This window comes from Myodes glareolus, chromosome 8, assembly GCF_982192425.1.
Source record: "Myodes glareolus chromosome 8, mMyoGla1.1, whole genome shotgun sequence".
Taxonomy (NCBI): Eukaryota; Metazoa; Chordata; class Mammalia; order Rodentia; family Cricetidae; genus Myodes; species Myodes glareolus.
Window position 1 is genome coordinate 99,846,521 of NC_142033.1, and position 15,822 is coordinate 99,862,342.

The 15,822-nt window shown below is 39.4% G+C and overlaps 2 protein-coding genes across 3 annotated transcripts in view; one reads left to right on the forward strand and one right to left on the reverse strand.

The window, feature by feature from the left end:
• The window catches only part of Erlec1 (endoplasmic reticulum lectin 1), a 46,516-nt gene extending 36,064 nt beyond the window's left edge, over positions 1-10,452 (reverse strand). For both annotated transcript variants that reach the window (XM_048427587.3, XM_087909228.1), the window contains exon 1: positions 10,152-10,452. In XM_048427587.3, coding sequence (XP_048283544.2) covers positions 10,152-10,313 — 162 coding nt within the window. In that variant the 5' untranslated portion in view covers positions 10,314-10,452. The remainder of the gene's footprint in view (positions 1-10,151) is intronic.
• A 91-nt stretch (positions 10,453-10,543) lies between these two features.
• Asb3 (ankyrin repeat and SOCS box containing 3) overlaps positions 10,544-15,822 on the forward strand; it is a 128,428-nt gene continuing 123,149 nt past the window's right edge. The window contains exon 1 of the mRNA XM_085692334.2: positions 10,544-10,694. The gene's annotated coding sequence lies outside the window, so the exon portion shown is untranslated. The remainder of the gene's footprint in view (positions 10,695-15,822) is intronic.

The following is a 15,822-nucleotide window of genomic DNA, read 5'->3' on the forward strand; positions in this document are numbered from 1 at the left end:
GGAAACTCCTTCCCAGAGCAATTAAAGAACCTAATGCCTATTGTAAGACTCATACTGCTCTGGGTAATAGAACAGCTATAAAAAAAAAGAACAAAAATTCAGGAGTAACCATAAAGCGAGTATTTTGGCAAACTTCTATAAATGAACAAAGACAAAAAGTAAAACTATGAATGAATGACATCATTGAAGGTCTTGTAGACACAGGTGCAGATGTAATAATAATTTCACCAGAATCTTGGCATCCAAATTGACCTCTTAAAAAGGTAAATGTTCAGCTTTTTGGGACTGGAACTTTACCTCAGGTAAGATCGAGTGGGAGAGAGATAAAATGTATAGGGCTGGAAGGACAGAGAGGAAAAGTAAAGCCATATATGGCTAACATAGCAATGAATTTGTGGGGACGCGATCTGTTTCAGCAATGGAATACTCAGATTAACATTCCCCCAATCTTAGAAACAAGCCATAAATTAACATATTTTTCTGGGTAAAATATTACAAGATATTTCAAAGAACAGTCACTGACCATTCAGGTTTTGCAAAAACAGGGTACCACAGCTGCTGATATTTCAAAGGCACCAACAGTCCTACCTTTAAAATGCTGACACACAAACCTGTATGTTAGTCTTAACAACAGAGAAATGTCAGGCTTTAGAACAGCTGGCTATGCAGGAGCAGCTAAATGCTCAGCATACTGAAGAATTAACCAGCCCTTGAAATTCTCTTATATTGTTAAAAAGAACTCTGGAAAAAGGAGAATGGTAACAGATTAAAGAGCTGTTAATAAGGTGACTCAGTCAATGGGTTCTCTACAGTCTCTACACTCTGCCTTCTCTATTGCCTAAAAGATGGCCTCTTATAATTATTGATTCAAAAAATAATTCAAAAAATTGTTTCTTCATTATACCTTTACAAGAAAGACTGAGAAAAATTTGCCTTCACGGTGCCTGTTAATAGATATCAATGGATGATTCTCCCACAAGAAATGTTAAATAGCCCCACCTAGTGCCAATATTTTGTCTAGCAGCTGTAGGAAATGATACATAAGCAATTTCCTGAATCTATAGTTTACCAATATATGCACGACATTTTACTATCTTATTCAAAAGTAGATACTTTAGAATGTTTGAAGAAGTAAAGAACATTTTGCTTTGTTGGGGATTACAAATTGCTCCTGAAAAAATACAAATAGGAGATTCTATTAATTATTTAGGTTATAAAATAGCTAAAGTTGAGAGAAAATTGGCTTTCATAGAAGAGAAATTACTGAGCAGCTTGAGTCTTGGCTCAGTGGCTAGGAGCGCTTAACGCTCTGCCCTAGTGCCAGAGGACACGGGTTTGAGTCCCTTTGGCGCTGCTAGTGATTGATCGGCGATCAATACTGGATCGCTATCGATTAATAATCGGAAAAAAAAGAAGAGAAATTACTGGAGACACATGCGAATCATGGGGATCCAAATCTTAACTGTATTCTGGTCATATTACCCTCCAAACATTAACCTACAGGAATTTTAATGCAGAGGGAAGATATTATCTTAGAATGGATCTTTTTTACTACATAAACCAAGTAAAATATTAAAATCTTATGTGGAAAAGGTCTCCAAGTTAATTCTAAAAGGAAAACTGAGACTTTGTCAGTTAGCACGGATAAACTCAGCAGAAATTATAGTACTTTTAAATAATGATGAAATTATCAGTTAGCATGGGTAAACTCAGCAGAAATTATAGTACTTTTAAATAATGATAAAATTGACAAATATGGGCAGAAAGTGAACCCTGGCAAAAGAACTTGTAGTAATGCTTTGGAAAGATTAACAACAAGTATCCCAAAAACAAGAGAATTCAACTTATAAAGAGAACTAGCTGGATCCTTCCTCACACTGTACAGGAAACATCAACATCTGGAGCCCCTACATTCTATAATGATGGTAATAATCAGGAAAAGACAGGTTACAAATCAGAAAACTTAATCAAAGCCCTTATGATTCTGTCCAAAAGTCAGAATTATATGCTATTCTTATGGTACTAAGGGATTTTAAGGAACCTCTCAACATATATATTTGAGCCAGCAACAAATAGTTGCTGACTGACAATATGCTGTTTTGCATATTGAAATCAGATGATACAGAATTGACTTTATTATTTATTCAGTTACAAGATTCAATCAGGAATAGGAATCATCCCATATACAAAACACACATCTGACCCCATACAGGTCTGACAGGTCCTGTAGCACAAGGTAATGCAGAAACTGATCAATTATTTATTGGAAATGTGCTGAAGGCTTCAGAATTTCATAAAAAACATCATACTGATAGCAAAAGTTTCTAAGAAGACTTTTCCATAATGTGGCAACAAGCCAAGGAAATTATAAGGAAATGTTCCTACTTGTTCTTTATACAACCAAACACCACTACCTGCAGGAAGTAACCCAAAGGGTACTCCAAAGAATGAAATCTGGCAGATGGATGTGTTCCATTTTGTAAAATTTGGAAAACTAAAATTTGTGAAGGATGATGCTTCTCTGATTTCTTTCTCAGTTCATTTATCATCTGTATATAGGAGGTCACTGATATTTTTGAGTTAATCTAGTATCTTACCAAATTACTGAAGGTGTTTATCACCTGTAAGAGTTCCTGGTAGAATTTTTCAGGTCACATATGTAAATTATCATATCATCGGCAAATAGCCAAAGTCTGACTTCTTCATTTCCAATTTGTACCCCCTTGACCTCCTTTTGTTGTCTTACTGCTCTAGCTAGAACTCTCAATATTGAGTACTATATTAAGTAGATATGGACAGAGTAGACAGCATTGTCTTGTTCCTGATTTTAGTGGAATCACTTTGGTTTTCTCTCCATTTATTTTGATGTTGGCTGTTGGCTTGCTGTATATTGCCTTTATTATATAGTTTAGGTAAGTTCCTTGTATCCCTGATTTCTCCAAGACCTTTATCATGAAGGGGTGTTAGATTTTATCAAAGGCTTGTTCAGCATCTAATGAGTCGATCGAGTGTTTTATTTTCTTTCAGTTTGTTTATATGGTATTACAGTGATGGATTTTCATATGTTGAACAATACCTGCATCTCTTGGATGAAGTCTACTTGATTATGGTGGATGATTTCTCTGATGTGTTTTTGGATTCTGTTTGGCAGTATTTTATTGAGTATTTTTGCTGACTACAGGCATAAAAACAGATAACGTGGATCAGAGGAATCAAATCAAAGACCCGGATATTAATCCACATACCTGATTTTGACAAATAAGCTAAAATTATACAATGGAAAAACTAAAGTAAATTCAACAAATTGTGCTGGCATAACTGGATATCAACATGTAGAAGAATGCAAATAGATCTATATCTATGCCCATGTACAAAACTCAATTCCAAATAAATCAAAGATCGAAACATAAATCTGGCCACACTGACCCTCATAGAAAAGAAACTGGGAAGTTGCCTTGAATCCATTGGCACAGGAGACCAATTCCTGAATATGGCACTGGTCATTCAGACAGTGAGATTGACAATTAATAAATGAAACCTCCTGAAACTGAGAAGCTTCTGTAAGGCAAAGGACACAGTCAACAAGAAAAACGGCAGCTTACAGAATGGGCAAGAATCTTCACTAACCCCCACATCAAACAGAGGGCTGATCTCCAACATATACAAAGAACTCAAGAAACTAGACATTAAAATATCGAATAACCCAATTAAAAATGGGGTACAGATCTAAACAGAATTATCAACAGAGGAATCTAAAATGGCTGAAAGTCACTTAAGGAATTGCTCAACATCCTCAGTCATCAAGAAAATGCAAATCACGACTCTGAAATATACCTTACACCTGTCAGAATGGTTAAGAAAAAAAAACATCAATGATAGCTTGTGCTCACGAGGATTTGGAGTAAGGGGGACACATCTCCATTGTTGGTGGGACTTTGAACTTGTACAGCCACTTTGGAAATCAGTATGGTGGCTTCTCAGAAAACTGGGAATTAGTCTATCTCAAAACCCAGCAATACTACTCTTGGGCATATACCCAAAGGATGCACATTCATACCACAAGGACATTTGCTCAGCTATGTTTATAACAGTGTTATTTGTAATAGCCAGAACCTAGAAGCAACCTAGGTGCCTCTCAACCTCAGAATGGATAAAGGAAATGTAGTACATTTACACAATGGAGTACTACTCATCAGTAAAAAACCAATGACATCTTGCAATTTGCAGGCAAATAGATGGAACTAGAAAAAAACATCCTGAGTGGGGCAACCCAGACGCAGAAAGGCAAACATGGCATGTACTCACTCATAAGCGGATATTAGAAATAAAGCAAGGATAACCAGTCTACAATTCACCCTAAAGAAGCCATGAAACAAGGAAGACCTTAAGAAAGACATATATGGATTTCTTTACGAAAGTGGTAATGTGGGGGATAAGGGAGGGTGAAGTGGGTGGGGAGGCAAATATGAGGGATCAGTAAAGTTGAGTTGTAGGAAGGACAGAGAGGGAGAGCAAGGAAAAAGATACCTTGAAAGAGAGAGCCATAATGGGGTTAGGGGGAAACCAGGCACTAGGGAAATTCCCAGGAATCCACAAGGATGACCCCATCTAAGAATGTGAGCAATAGTGGAGAGGGTGCCTGAACTGCCCTTCCCCTGTAATCAGATCTATGGCTACCTTAATTGTCATCATAGAACCTACATCCTGTAACTGATGGAAGCAAATGCAGAGATTCATAGCTAAGCACTGGGTCGGATTCCTGGAGTCCAGCCATAGAGGCAGGAACAATGTTATGAGCAAAGGGGCCAAGACCATGTGAGGAATCCCACAGAAACAGCTAACAGTTTTTGCCATATTAATAATGGTCATATAGAGTATTAATTCTGGAAAAAGGTTTCATCTACCTTTCTGTACATGAATTCAGGCTTGAGTCTCTGTAAGTTTTCTGTAGTGAACCATGAGCACGCCTAAAAGTGACCTTTGAAGTCTCCAAAAGGAGGATGGGGCATCACAACAATTCCTCCATAACTATGATAACACCACCACACTGAAAAATATCACCTACAGATCAGTTTTGGATTACAAACTACTCAGAACAATTTTGAGGTGGCTAGCTGAGATGATCCAGCCTCACAGACTACTCTAGCCAGGACTTAAGACAAGCCCTGGACTTTCCCATTATGCAGAGACTGGACAAAAATGATACAGCTACCTCTCCCAGGACTTGACAATTAATCCAAATTTTTCTTTTCAGGAATCCATAAAAATATCATGGCCCCTGACAGCAGGATGTACATTTAAGAATACAATGCCCAAATTCCAAATAGGTGGGGTTGGTGGTTTTTCGTTGTTCAATGGGCTATGGATATTTATCATTTTTTAGGGGAGTTAGTTACAAGTTTTTATTGGTTACAGTGAGGAGTAAAGATGAACAATAGAGATTAGAGTCAGAGTTCTTGTTTTGAAAAATAAAACGGGGATACAGATATGATAAGATAAAAAGGTAGATTACTGAATCTTTAAAAAAGAAATTACTAATTTTATATATTGAAACAAATTTGATATTAATCTTGTTAGAACATACTGTACATACATTTCTAATCTTGTTTCAAAGTACTGTACCTATGCAGCTCATTTAACAATGCAATGCAAATTTCTTTGAAAGTTTTTATTATCAACTGTTTAGGTCAATAAGGAAATGCAGGTAAGTAATTAGTCACCTAGAACAATTAAACTTATAGTGATGTTAGATGTTCTCAAGGTCACACTGAGACATACTTTAAATAGACAGGGTGTCTTCAATCACTTCAGAGGTTTAAAGAATATAGCACTTAAAATGTTTTACTAACATGAGTTCTTTTTTTTTTTTTTTTGACCATGAGACATGTCTGCTCCCGGTAACACCAATCTACTTCAGAGAAGATAATGGGCATCAGTGAAACTCCACATGGAGTTTATTTTCTTTGTGGCAAAAATAAGCCACTGGGAAGAAATTGCCCCTGCCTAGACTGCTTGGCAGTATGCTGTCCTAATTGACAAACAGGACACAAAAGAGAGTGATTGCCAAACATTGTCGAGATAAGGCTTCTTCAGAATATTCTGCGTCATAGGCCTTTAGGCTGAAGATGGATGCCCCAACGTCACAGAGGAACTACGGGTGACTGTCCAGGCAGTCAGCTGTTTCTGCCACTCCTCAGTTTTTTGGAAGTCGTTTGCTTGCATTTCCTGCTTACTCAGTTAACATTTCCTTTTCAGATCTCTGAGGGAGTTGAAGACTTTATAGTTATAGATTTCCTTGTTTACAGACTCAGGAAAGAAACTCACTGAAGAGGTGTAAAGTGTAAAAGGTTGAGAGACATTAAAAGATAATTTGACAATGCAAATTAGAATAGAAACTGAATTAAGTAAAACCTTTTGGGCTCATCAATATAGGAAAGATATGGAGTATTTTCTCTGAATTTATCAAATACAAATGGAGTAGACATTGTTGATGTATTTATTGCCTATATATTGTATATAGTTATTGTACTCATTGCATAGCTTTTCTTATATTAGGTATAGTCTTCCCTTTTATTTTAGACAATAAAGAGAAATGATAATGGTATAGTATTTGTGTTTTAATAAGTAAAGCTTGCCTGATGATCAAAATGCAAAGCAGCCATCCTGTTCAGTCATATAGGCAAGACAGTGGAGACACACACCTTTAATCCTAGCAGTCACACTAGTTAGCCATAGAGGCTGGACGGTGGTGGTGCATGGCTTTAATCCCAGCACTAGATAGGAATATCAGACTGGAGGAGACCAGTCTCACTCTCAGTCTCAGTCTGAGGATTCGTAGAGGCAGGATCGCCCATTTCTGTGTGAGGTAAGAGTCAGAGGCAGGCCGCTTTGCTTTTCTGATCTTCAGCTCGAAACCCACTATCTGTCTCTGTTTTATCTTCCCCACCCCCAAGGTCTCTTTCTGTAGCCCCAGTTATTGTGGAGCTTGCTGTATAGACCTGGCTAGCCTTGAACTCCTTGAGATCTTCCTGTTTTTGTCTCCTAAATTGTTGCCAAAGTTTTGCTAGATACTGTGTGTTGGTCTTGCCTGAACTCACTATGCACGCTAGGGTACCTTTGAACTCAGCAATCCTCCTGCCTCAGCCTTCTGAGTGTTAGGATTATAGGGTTATGCTACCATCCTTCCTCTTGAGAGTCCGGATGCTAGACTGAGTAAATCCAGACACAGAAGTTGACTATATAAACATGTAGCATGTAGAACCAAGTGTTTTTTTGTAATTACTTTGCATTTATTAATTCATTCATCCTCCAATGAAGCATTACACTCATTTTTACAGAAAAGGACTCTGGGGTCAGAGCTTAAACAATTTGTCCAACAGTTAATCTTGTTACCTGGAGCAGAGCTCAGAGATAACAAGCAGGTTGGCTCCATAGGTATATGCTTGTTACTGTTTTAACATATTTGAGTCAACCTTTATTAATATATATTCTAAAGATTACTATATATACACATACATACATACATACATACACACATATATATATGTATATATGTATGCCAAGGACACTTAAGGCCATTATAGGTGATAAGGTAATCAAATATTTGAAGCTTAAGTGTTGGGACAAACTGTACTTACTTTCTGGAATCAGGTTCTCAAGCTAGCTTCAAACTTGCTATATAGACAAGGAACTAAGCTAGCCTTGAACTTCTGATCCTTTTGTCTCTACCTATCAAATATTGGGATTAGGGGAGTCTGCCACCATATCCTGCTTGAAAGATATTTATTTTTAGTTTATTTAAAGACTTCATTTATTTATTTATTTATTCGAGGACGGGTTTAACTGTATAGCCCTGTTTGGCCCAGAAATTGCTATGCAGACCAAGTTGGCCACGAACTTAGAGATCTGCCCACCTCTGCCTCCAGAGTACTGGGATTAAAGGTTATGAACCACCACCTCCTGACTAGTTTTCAATACAGTGGATACAATAGTAAAAACTTTGCTGGATCAGTGAGTAACTTATAAGGATCATGAACTATAATTTAGTTTTTACCAGTATAATTTTAATCATTTTTATCTAGAGATATTTTAGAAATATAAATTACTAGACGAGTCAGTTATGGTAGTGCATGCCTATAATCTGATCCCAGGTCTTGGGAAGCTAAGGCAGAGGATATCCTCAAGATGTAGGCCAATGAGTTCTTGCCTCAGCAACAGGAAAAAAAGTAACTAAGGCTTAAGAAAAAAAGAACTGAGATATTTTAATTCAGTGTCTGCCAATTTTGGATGTTAGACAAAAGACTTTATGTTACTTCACACTGCTGCTGACTTATTTACAATTGTCCAACCAACTGACCCATAAAAATAACCAGCAACTATGTGAAAAGGGCAGTTATTTTAACTAAACAAAGCTTGGAAGGAAAGTGTTAAGAATAAAGAACTATTTAAAACTTTCAAAGATCAACTATTGAAACCTTACTTTTGTACAAAGATATGGCTCTTTCCCAATTCAGAGAAAGTATCTAGATTTTTCTCAAAATAATTCATACTAAACAAAAAAAAAGTAAATAAACAAATAGCCTAAAACTCCCAAGTCTTCAAGTATGTCCACCTTAGATTTTGCCGACATCTCCTCAGGCCTGTAATATTTTATACAAGTGTATACACTGTACAAATATATACACTGGAGATCAGTGAAAATAAAAATAAAATGAAATTATCAGTTGATCATGGCATTAACACAAAATAGTCCTGACTTTCCAGAGAAATATTTACTTAAATTCAAGAATATGGTTAGAATGTAACAGAAAGGTAGAGAAAAAAATGGAGCATAAAATACAGCATAAGTAAAACCCAAGGTAAATAGAAAACGATGTGGTGATGGTAATATCATTACTTAGTAATTTTGTAGTGCCGTCCAACTAAAGGCCTGTGCCATAGGCCAGTGCTTTGCCACTGACCTAAACTTTTGGTGCCTAACTTGGTACATATTGTCTTGGCATCATAATAATTGGAATGTAATTAAAAAACAAAACAGAAAACCTTTGCTTTTGCTAGGATGTCAATCTGGGATAAATGAGACTATGGTATTGTTAAGAGCACAATTCAAAAAAAAAGATTTTATTCTTCTCTTTAAATATGTGTATGTGTGTAGTTATACACATGGGTGCAGTGGGTAGAAGACTGAGAGCACTGCATCCCCTGGAGATGTTGTGAGAGATCCCATTTGGGGGCTGGGAATCAAACCTGGAGCCTCTGGAAAAGCAGTGTGTGTAGCCCTCAAAATCACCTTTTAAATAAATTCTGCAGTATTTCTACATGGATAAGACTTTTCAATACAATACACTCTCAAACAGAATTTTCACTTTCGTGAGATTATTTATACATAGAACTATGCACATAATTCCGCACCGTATAAAATCTCACATTCAAGGGCTGGAGAGATGGTGCAGCAATTAAGAAGAGGCATTACTCCTCATAGAGAACTGAGTGTAGTTCCCAGCACGGGCATTTGGACCAGCGCAGGTCATTTGTACTCAAGTGCAGAGAATCCCTTTCACACAATACACTCGAAAGTTAGATCCTTTAAAAAAAAAAAAAAAAAACAAAACCAACTTTACTTTCTAAGGTTTTAAAGAGCAGTCGGAATACATTAAAACATCTAATGTATTCTGTACGGCCAGTCGTATTCCACATACAAGTTCACTAACGTCTTCCAAGCCAAACAGCCCTCTCGAATGCCTTCGGTGGGAAAACATTCACAGACGCTTGCTTCTAAGTGTGTATTGGTGAGAAAGAATGAACAGAGACGGGGCTTGTGTCTGCTGGAGGGCTGTGTACGGGTAGGCTGGTATGGTCGTAATTCTAAGACTTTCCTCGACAGAGAGGGGGTGTTGGGCAGCCAGGTCTCCTGCAAAGATATTTAAAGGAGGGAGGGGAAGGGATCGCTGGATCTCCTAGTTTTTAGTATGGAGGGCACATCCACACAGTGTGCTGAATGAATCAATGAATTAACGAACGGGACACTTCGGCTTGGGGAAGATTTTAAAAAAAAAAAGGACCTGGAAGGGAAAGCTAGGAAAACTGAGGACTGGGCTGAACGCTTCGTGCCGGAAAGAGGGAAGGTGGCTGCGGCTAGCGAGGGCACTGACCAGAGAGAACTCGGTGCCGGGCCAGTTGACTCGAAAGGGGATGTCGTCGCTGAGCCGGGGCAGCGCCCGGCCGCCACCGGACGCCTCCAGGAGACCGCACAGAACCAGCAACAGCGGCCCTCCGGGGACCAGGCTACGCACGCCGCCGCCTCCTTCCTCCATCCTCCGTCGCCGCGTCCTCCAGCCGCCGTCACAACCTCCTCTACCCTTGGAGAACAGGTGGAGGAGGAGGAGAAGGAGGCGGCGGCGGGACCACAAAGCGTCCTCGGGGTAGGAGACCCAACCGCCGCCACGTCTCCTTCCGGAGAGCTGGGCAACGCCGCCTCCGCCCCCACAAGGGCCTCGGGCCACCGCTTCCGGGGCACGCAGCACATCAACATCCGGGGTCGTGGCGTCGGTGGCCTACGGAAGCCCGCGCTTGGATCGCGCTGACTTGAGTTGGGCCGTAGCATCCTAGCGGTTGGACGCAAATGCGAAGGTCCGAGAACTGACGCCGGTTAGGCGGCTCTGGGAGTCAGCCCTTGAGCGGAGCGGAACGGCGAGGTGAGTTCTGGCCTGCCGCGGAGTCCACCCTCGAGGGGAGGTGTGGGTGGGAGGTGGGCGGCGGCGCCCATAGAGCAGTGTGGGGTGAAGTAGAAGTTACAGTTCCGACTCAGCTGTCAGCCCTCCACTCTTGCTATTTTCACACTTCATCTTTCCGTCGGGAGCTACCCCCCCCCCGCGCCCCCGCTGATGACTGTTGTCAGTTCGATTCTCAGCTCCTCTCAAACACTGCCCTGTGTTTGAGGACACCCAGGTGATAACCTGACATCCTACAGTATTGGGAAACTGGTGCTCCGACGTTTGGCTGGACGGGAACTTGTGAGGCGGCTACACTTGCATTTTCATCTCACAAGGGGCTCCTCCCTTCCTTGGTTCAAGTGTTGGGCTGTTGTTATTTTGCTTAGGAATCTGGTAAGTTTCTTTAGGTTAAGGCCAGAACCAGGTGAATGTGAAGTCCTGTATTAAGTCACAGCAGACTACATATTGACAGAAAGTTTGGTTTCATCTCCTCTTCCTGAAAAAAAAAAAATAATGTCCACATTTATTTCATCTCCAGTTTAATAATTTATACAGTGTTTGCCATAGAACACTTGCTAAAGAATTCCTCAAATTCGAACCAAATCGAAAAGCAGGGAAAGTAGTTTTTCATCTCTGCAAATTTTAAAGAAAACAATATTATTTGAGAACTGACATGTATTGTTCATTAAATTAGCACTTGATATTTAATGTGTGTCAGGCGTTGGAATTAGTAAGCTAGAGAATAAAGGGGTTTCTGTCTTTTGTTTCTCATTTTCTAGCTTGGGAAATTATACAAATGAATAATTATGAACTAGGGCTTGGAGAAAGTTGTTTAGTTGTTAAGAGCACTGGTTGCTCTTCTAGAGGACCAGTGGTTAGAATTCCAGCACTGACATGGAGGCAGGCTCTCAGCCATCTGTAACTCGTTTTAGAGCTGGCAATTACACAAACACAAAACACCAACACATAATAGTGGTAATAAATAAGAACTAGAGAGTCTTGTAAAAATTGCCTTCTAGATAGTAGTAATAAAGCAGGTAACATTAATTATTTAGTTTTTGCTAATCATAATAATTATGAACTTGAGTTCATATTTGTATGAATTCTGTTCTATTAAGAATTCTACTTTTTATGAATCAGGTTCTGTAGATTGTATAGTAACCAGATTTGAGGTAAAGATACAAAGAAGGAACTGAAGAACTCCAGGGTTGGTCAGAAAAGGTGTCCAGGAGAGGTGATGAAAGACCTCTGGAGCGGGGAGACTCACTCAAGTCTCCAGATAACACAACCCATCAGGAACTCACGAGAGACCGTCCTTGCTGCAATCACACGAGGTTTATTGACAGGACAGGAACCAGTGCGCTGGGGCCAAAACTCATTTCCCACGCAGGGGTAGAGAGTTTGACCCCGAGTAGCTGGGAGAAGGGGTATTTAAGGGAAGAAACCACAACCCAGTAATCCAAAGGGGGTAAGGAGGGCGTCATTGGAAAATTCTGAAAATACCAGTGATAATGACAAGGGGGTAACTCCCTGTTTCTCAAGATTATTCTCAAGATTATAATCTAACTTTATCTTTAGCTAGTTCCTGAAACAGAGTCACTGAACTGGCTAATCTAGATTTTTGATTCTTCTCTCCCTGCTTAGATTTTTGGCTCTATTTTTTCTGCTAGAGGGGTCTGGATTTATCTGGGTCTTTCAGTGACACTAAAACTGGAATTTCAAGCGTTCATAAACTTTCATTAGGCAGTAGGGGGAGTGTGTTCAATCCCTAGGTGACCCATTGCTGCTTTTTGTTGTGGTCAGAGGACAAGGAGAGGTGGGTTCAGCATTAGGAGGTTGGGGTTATTGAGGGAGAGAGAGGTGCTTTAGAGAATGTTGCATATGTCTCAAAGAAGGGTCTGGGCTTTTAAAAAAATAGGTCAGGACTTTTTTTGATCTAAAACTCGGTGTGTAGCTTGGCTGATCTGAAGAAGAAATTCATTGTTTTTATTTTATGCATATGACTGTTTTGCCTGCCTTTGTGTCTGTGTACCACATGGGTGTAGTGCCTTTAGAGAACACAAGAGGGTATTGGATTGTTTGGAATTGGAGTACAGATCATTGTTAGCCTCCATGTCTGGGAATCAAACTTGGGTTCAACTAAAGAGCAGCTACTTCTCTTAACTCCTGAGCTATCTCTCCAGAACCCTGGTCTTGAGTTTGTGATCCACTTGCCTGAGCCTCTCAGATGCAGGGGTGGTCAGAACTCTTTGAGGTGGCAGACTTTGTATTGGAATCATTTGAGGGATGTCTCTTTTCCAAGCATATAGATCATACAGAGATGAATTCCAAATGGATTAAATGTTTGAATGTGCCAGAAAAATGAAAACTTAGGGGAGTAATTGAATAATTGGTGTAATTTCTAATTGCTGCAGGTAAACTAGGTTTATGTGAAAGAGAATGCCATTGGGAGGTTCTACTTTTGGCAAGTGGTCTCCTACTTAAGCAGTTATTCTCTTGTGAGGAAGAGGCACTTCTGATTTGACTTGAATGATGAAAAGAAGAGCATTACACAGAAATGTCCAGACAGAAGCCTGAAGCAAGAATGAGGTTGGCCTGTTTGAGGGACAGAGAGGCCAGTATAACTGGTGTACAGGAAGATTATGCCAAGAGATGAAGTTGGAGAGGAAGGAAGAGGTCAGTGAGACACAGTAGGCAGGACCTTGTAGGCAGATCAGTGACAAGGTCTGATGTGTTTTTGTTATGGCTGCTGTTTGGAAAAGTGATGTAGAGTGTTGTATGGGATCAATGTGTAACCTCCAAAATGTGTGAATATTTCCTAATCCTCAAAACTCAGGTGTAAACTATTTGGAAGTTGAATAGTTATAGCTGTAATTCAACTTAAGATGAGGTCAAACTGAATTAGGTAGACCTTAATCCAATGACTGTTATCTTTTTTCCCCCCTCTGGAGTTGAGGACTGAACCCAGTTTAGGCAGATGCTCTCCACTAGGCTAAATCCCCCACCCCTGACTGTTATCTTTTTAAGAAGAGAGACATTTAGTCTTAGACACACAGGGAAAATGCCAAGTGAAGAAAGCAGTCGATTTGAGTAATCTACTTACACAAGGTGGTAGCATAGCAATAGAGAAGAAGGGGTTTGATCAAAAACTCTTATTTATCTGTGCATTAACAACAATTTCTCTTCTAAAATAGTATTATTATCATATGTATATATGATGTATGATGGGTTTGTGTTGGTGCATTTGGTGCATGCCATGGTATACTTGGAGTGTCAGAGGACAGCTGGTTAAACAGTTAAGTGGATGAGATGCTGTTAAGAAGCTGTGTAAGATAGTGATCACAGTAACACAGAGTGAGATTATTGGGAAAGATGGAGCTAACTTGTGCTGGCTAGTTATTTATTTATTTATTTTTTGACTTGACACAGTTAGAGTCCTTTTAGAAGAGGGGGCCTCAATTGAAAAAAAATGCCCATACCAGACTGGACTGAAAGCAAGCCTTTATGGCATTTTCTTGATGGTTGATGTGATGGGATTGTGGACAATGCTGCTGGGCTGCTGGTCCAGGGTGTGATAAGAAAGCATGATGAACAAGTGGTGAGGAGCAAGTCAGTAAGTAACTTCTGCTACATCTGCTCCAATTCCTTTCTGCTCTGAGTTCCTACCTCTATGACTTCTGCTCCAATTCCTGTCCTGACTTCTCTCAGTGATGGCTTATAAATTGTGAGCTGAAATAAATTCTTCCCTTCCAAGTTATTTTGGTCATGGCATTTAGTCACATTAATAGAAACTGTAACTAAGACATGACTGGATTGGATACAAATGAAGACCTTGCAAGGTGCATATTAATGAAAGCAACATGCTCTCATATTTTAGAAGAGTTTAGAATAAGAAGTTCTCAACCTTGGTATTATCGGTAGTTTGGCCTGGATGACACTTTGTGTGGAGTGCTATATTGTGTTCTCGTTTGGTGTCTTGACTTGGGTTTGCCAGGTGCCAAGAACAACTATTGTCTTTTCCATACCCTCAGTTTGTGACACACACACAATCCACAAACATTGCTAAATATTCCCTGGCAGACATAATGGACTGTGGTTGAGAATAGCTAGTTTAGACTTTTAAATAAGACACATGTATTGGCATTAGCTTGCTGAGTGGGAAAATGTTCAGGAATGGATGGATAACCTTCTTAGCACTCCAAGAACTTTTTAGTGAGGGTATTCTTAATTTGGTCTTAATGATTCTATTGCATCTGTAATGATTTCCTTTTTAAAGATTTATTTATTTTATGAATATGAATGCTCTACCTGCATGTATGCATATATGCCAGAGGAGGGCCTCAGATCCCATTACAGATAGATGGTTGTGACCCCCCATGTGGTTTGTGGATATTGAACTCAGGAAGCTCTTCACCACTGAGCATCTCTCTAGCCCTCTATCTGTAGTTATCTTCAGGCTCATTTCCCCTTGCATTGGTGCCATAATATCATAGCAGACCTTCTCTGCCATTTGCTTCCCTCGTTGCTGTTACCTAATACCCAACAAAAGCAGCTCAAAGGAGGAAGTATTTATTTTGGTCCTAGTTCAGAGGGTATGAACCATCTTGGCAGAAAAGTCTTGGCAACTAGAGTGGTTCCCTCCTGAGCTGCTTTTGTTTTATATGATTTTGTTGAATATGTTTCCTATGCCTTTGAGCTGGAGTTCTTCTATCCCTATTATTCTTGGGTTTAGTCTTTACATGGTTTCCTCTGGATGTTTTGTGTTAAGAATTTGTTGAATTTAACATTTTCTTTGACTGATTATAATCTATTTCCTCTTTTGTATCTTCAACACCTGAGATTCTCTCTTCCATTTCTTGTATTCAGTTGGCTATTCTTGCATCTGTAGTTCCTGTTCATTTACCCAGCTTTTCCATTTCCAGAATTCCTTCGGTTTGTGTTTTCTTTATTGCCTCTATTTCAGTTTTCAAGTCTTGAATTGTTTGAACTGTGTTTTACCTGTTTGTTTTTTCTTGGGTTTCTTTAAGATTTTTATTATTTCTTCCATTTTTTTTGTCTTTTTCTCCAGTTCTTTAAGGAAATTTTCCACTTATTCTTCAAGGGTCTCTGT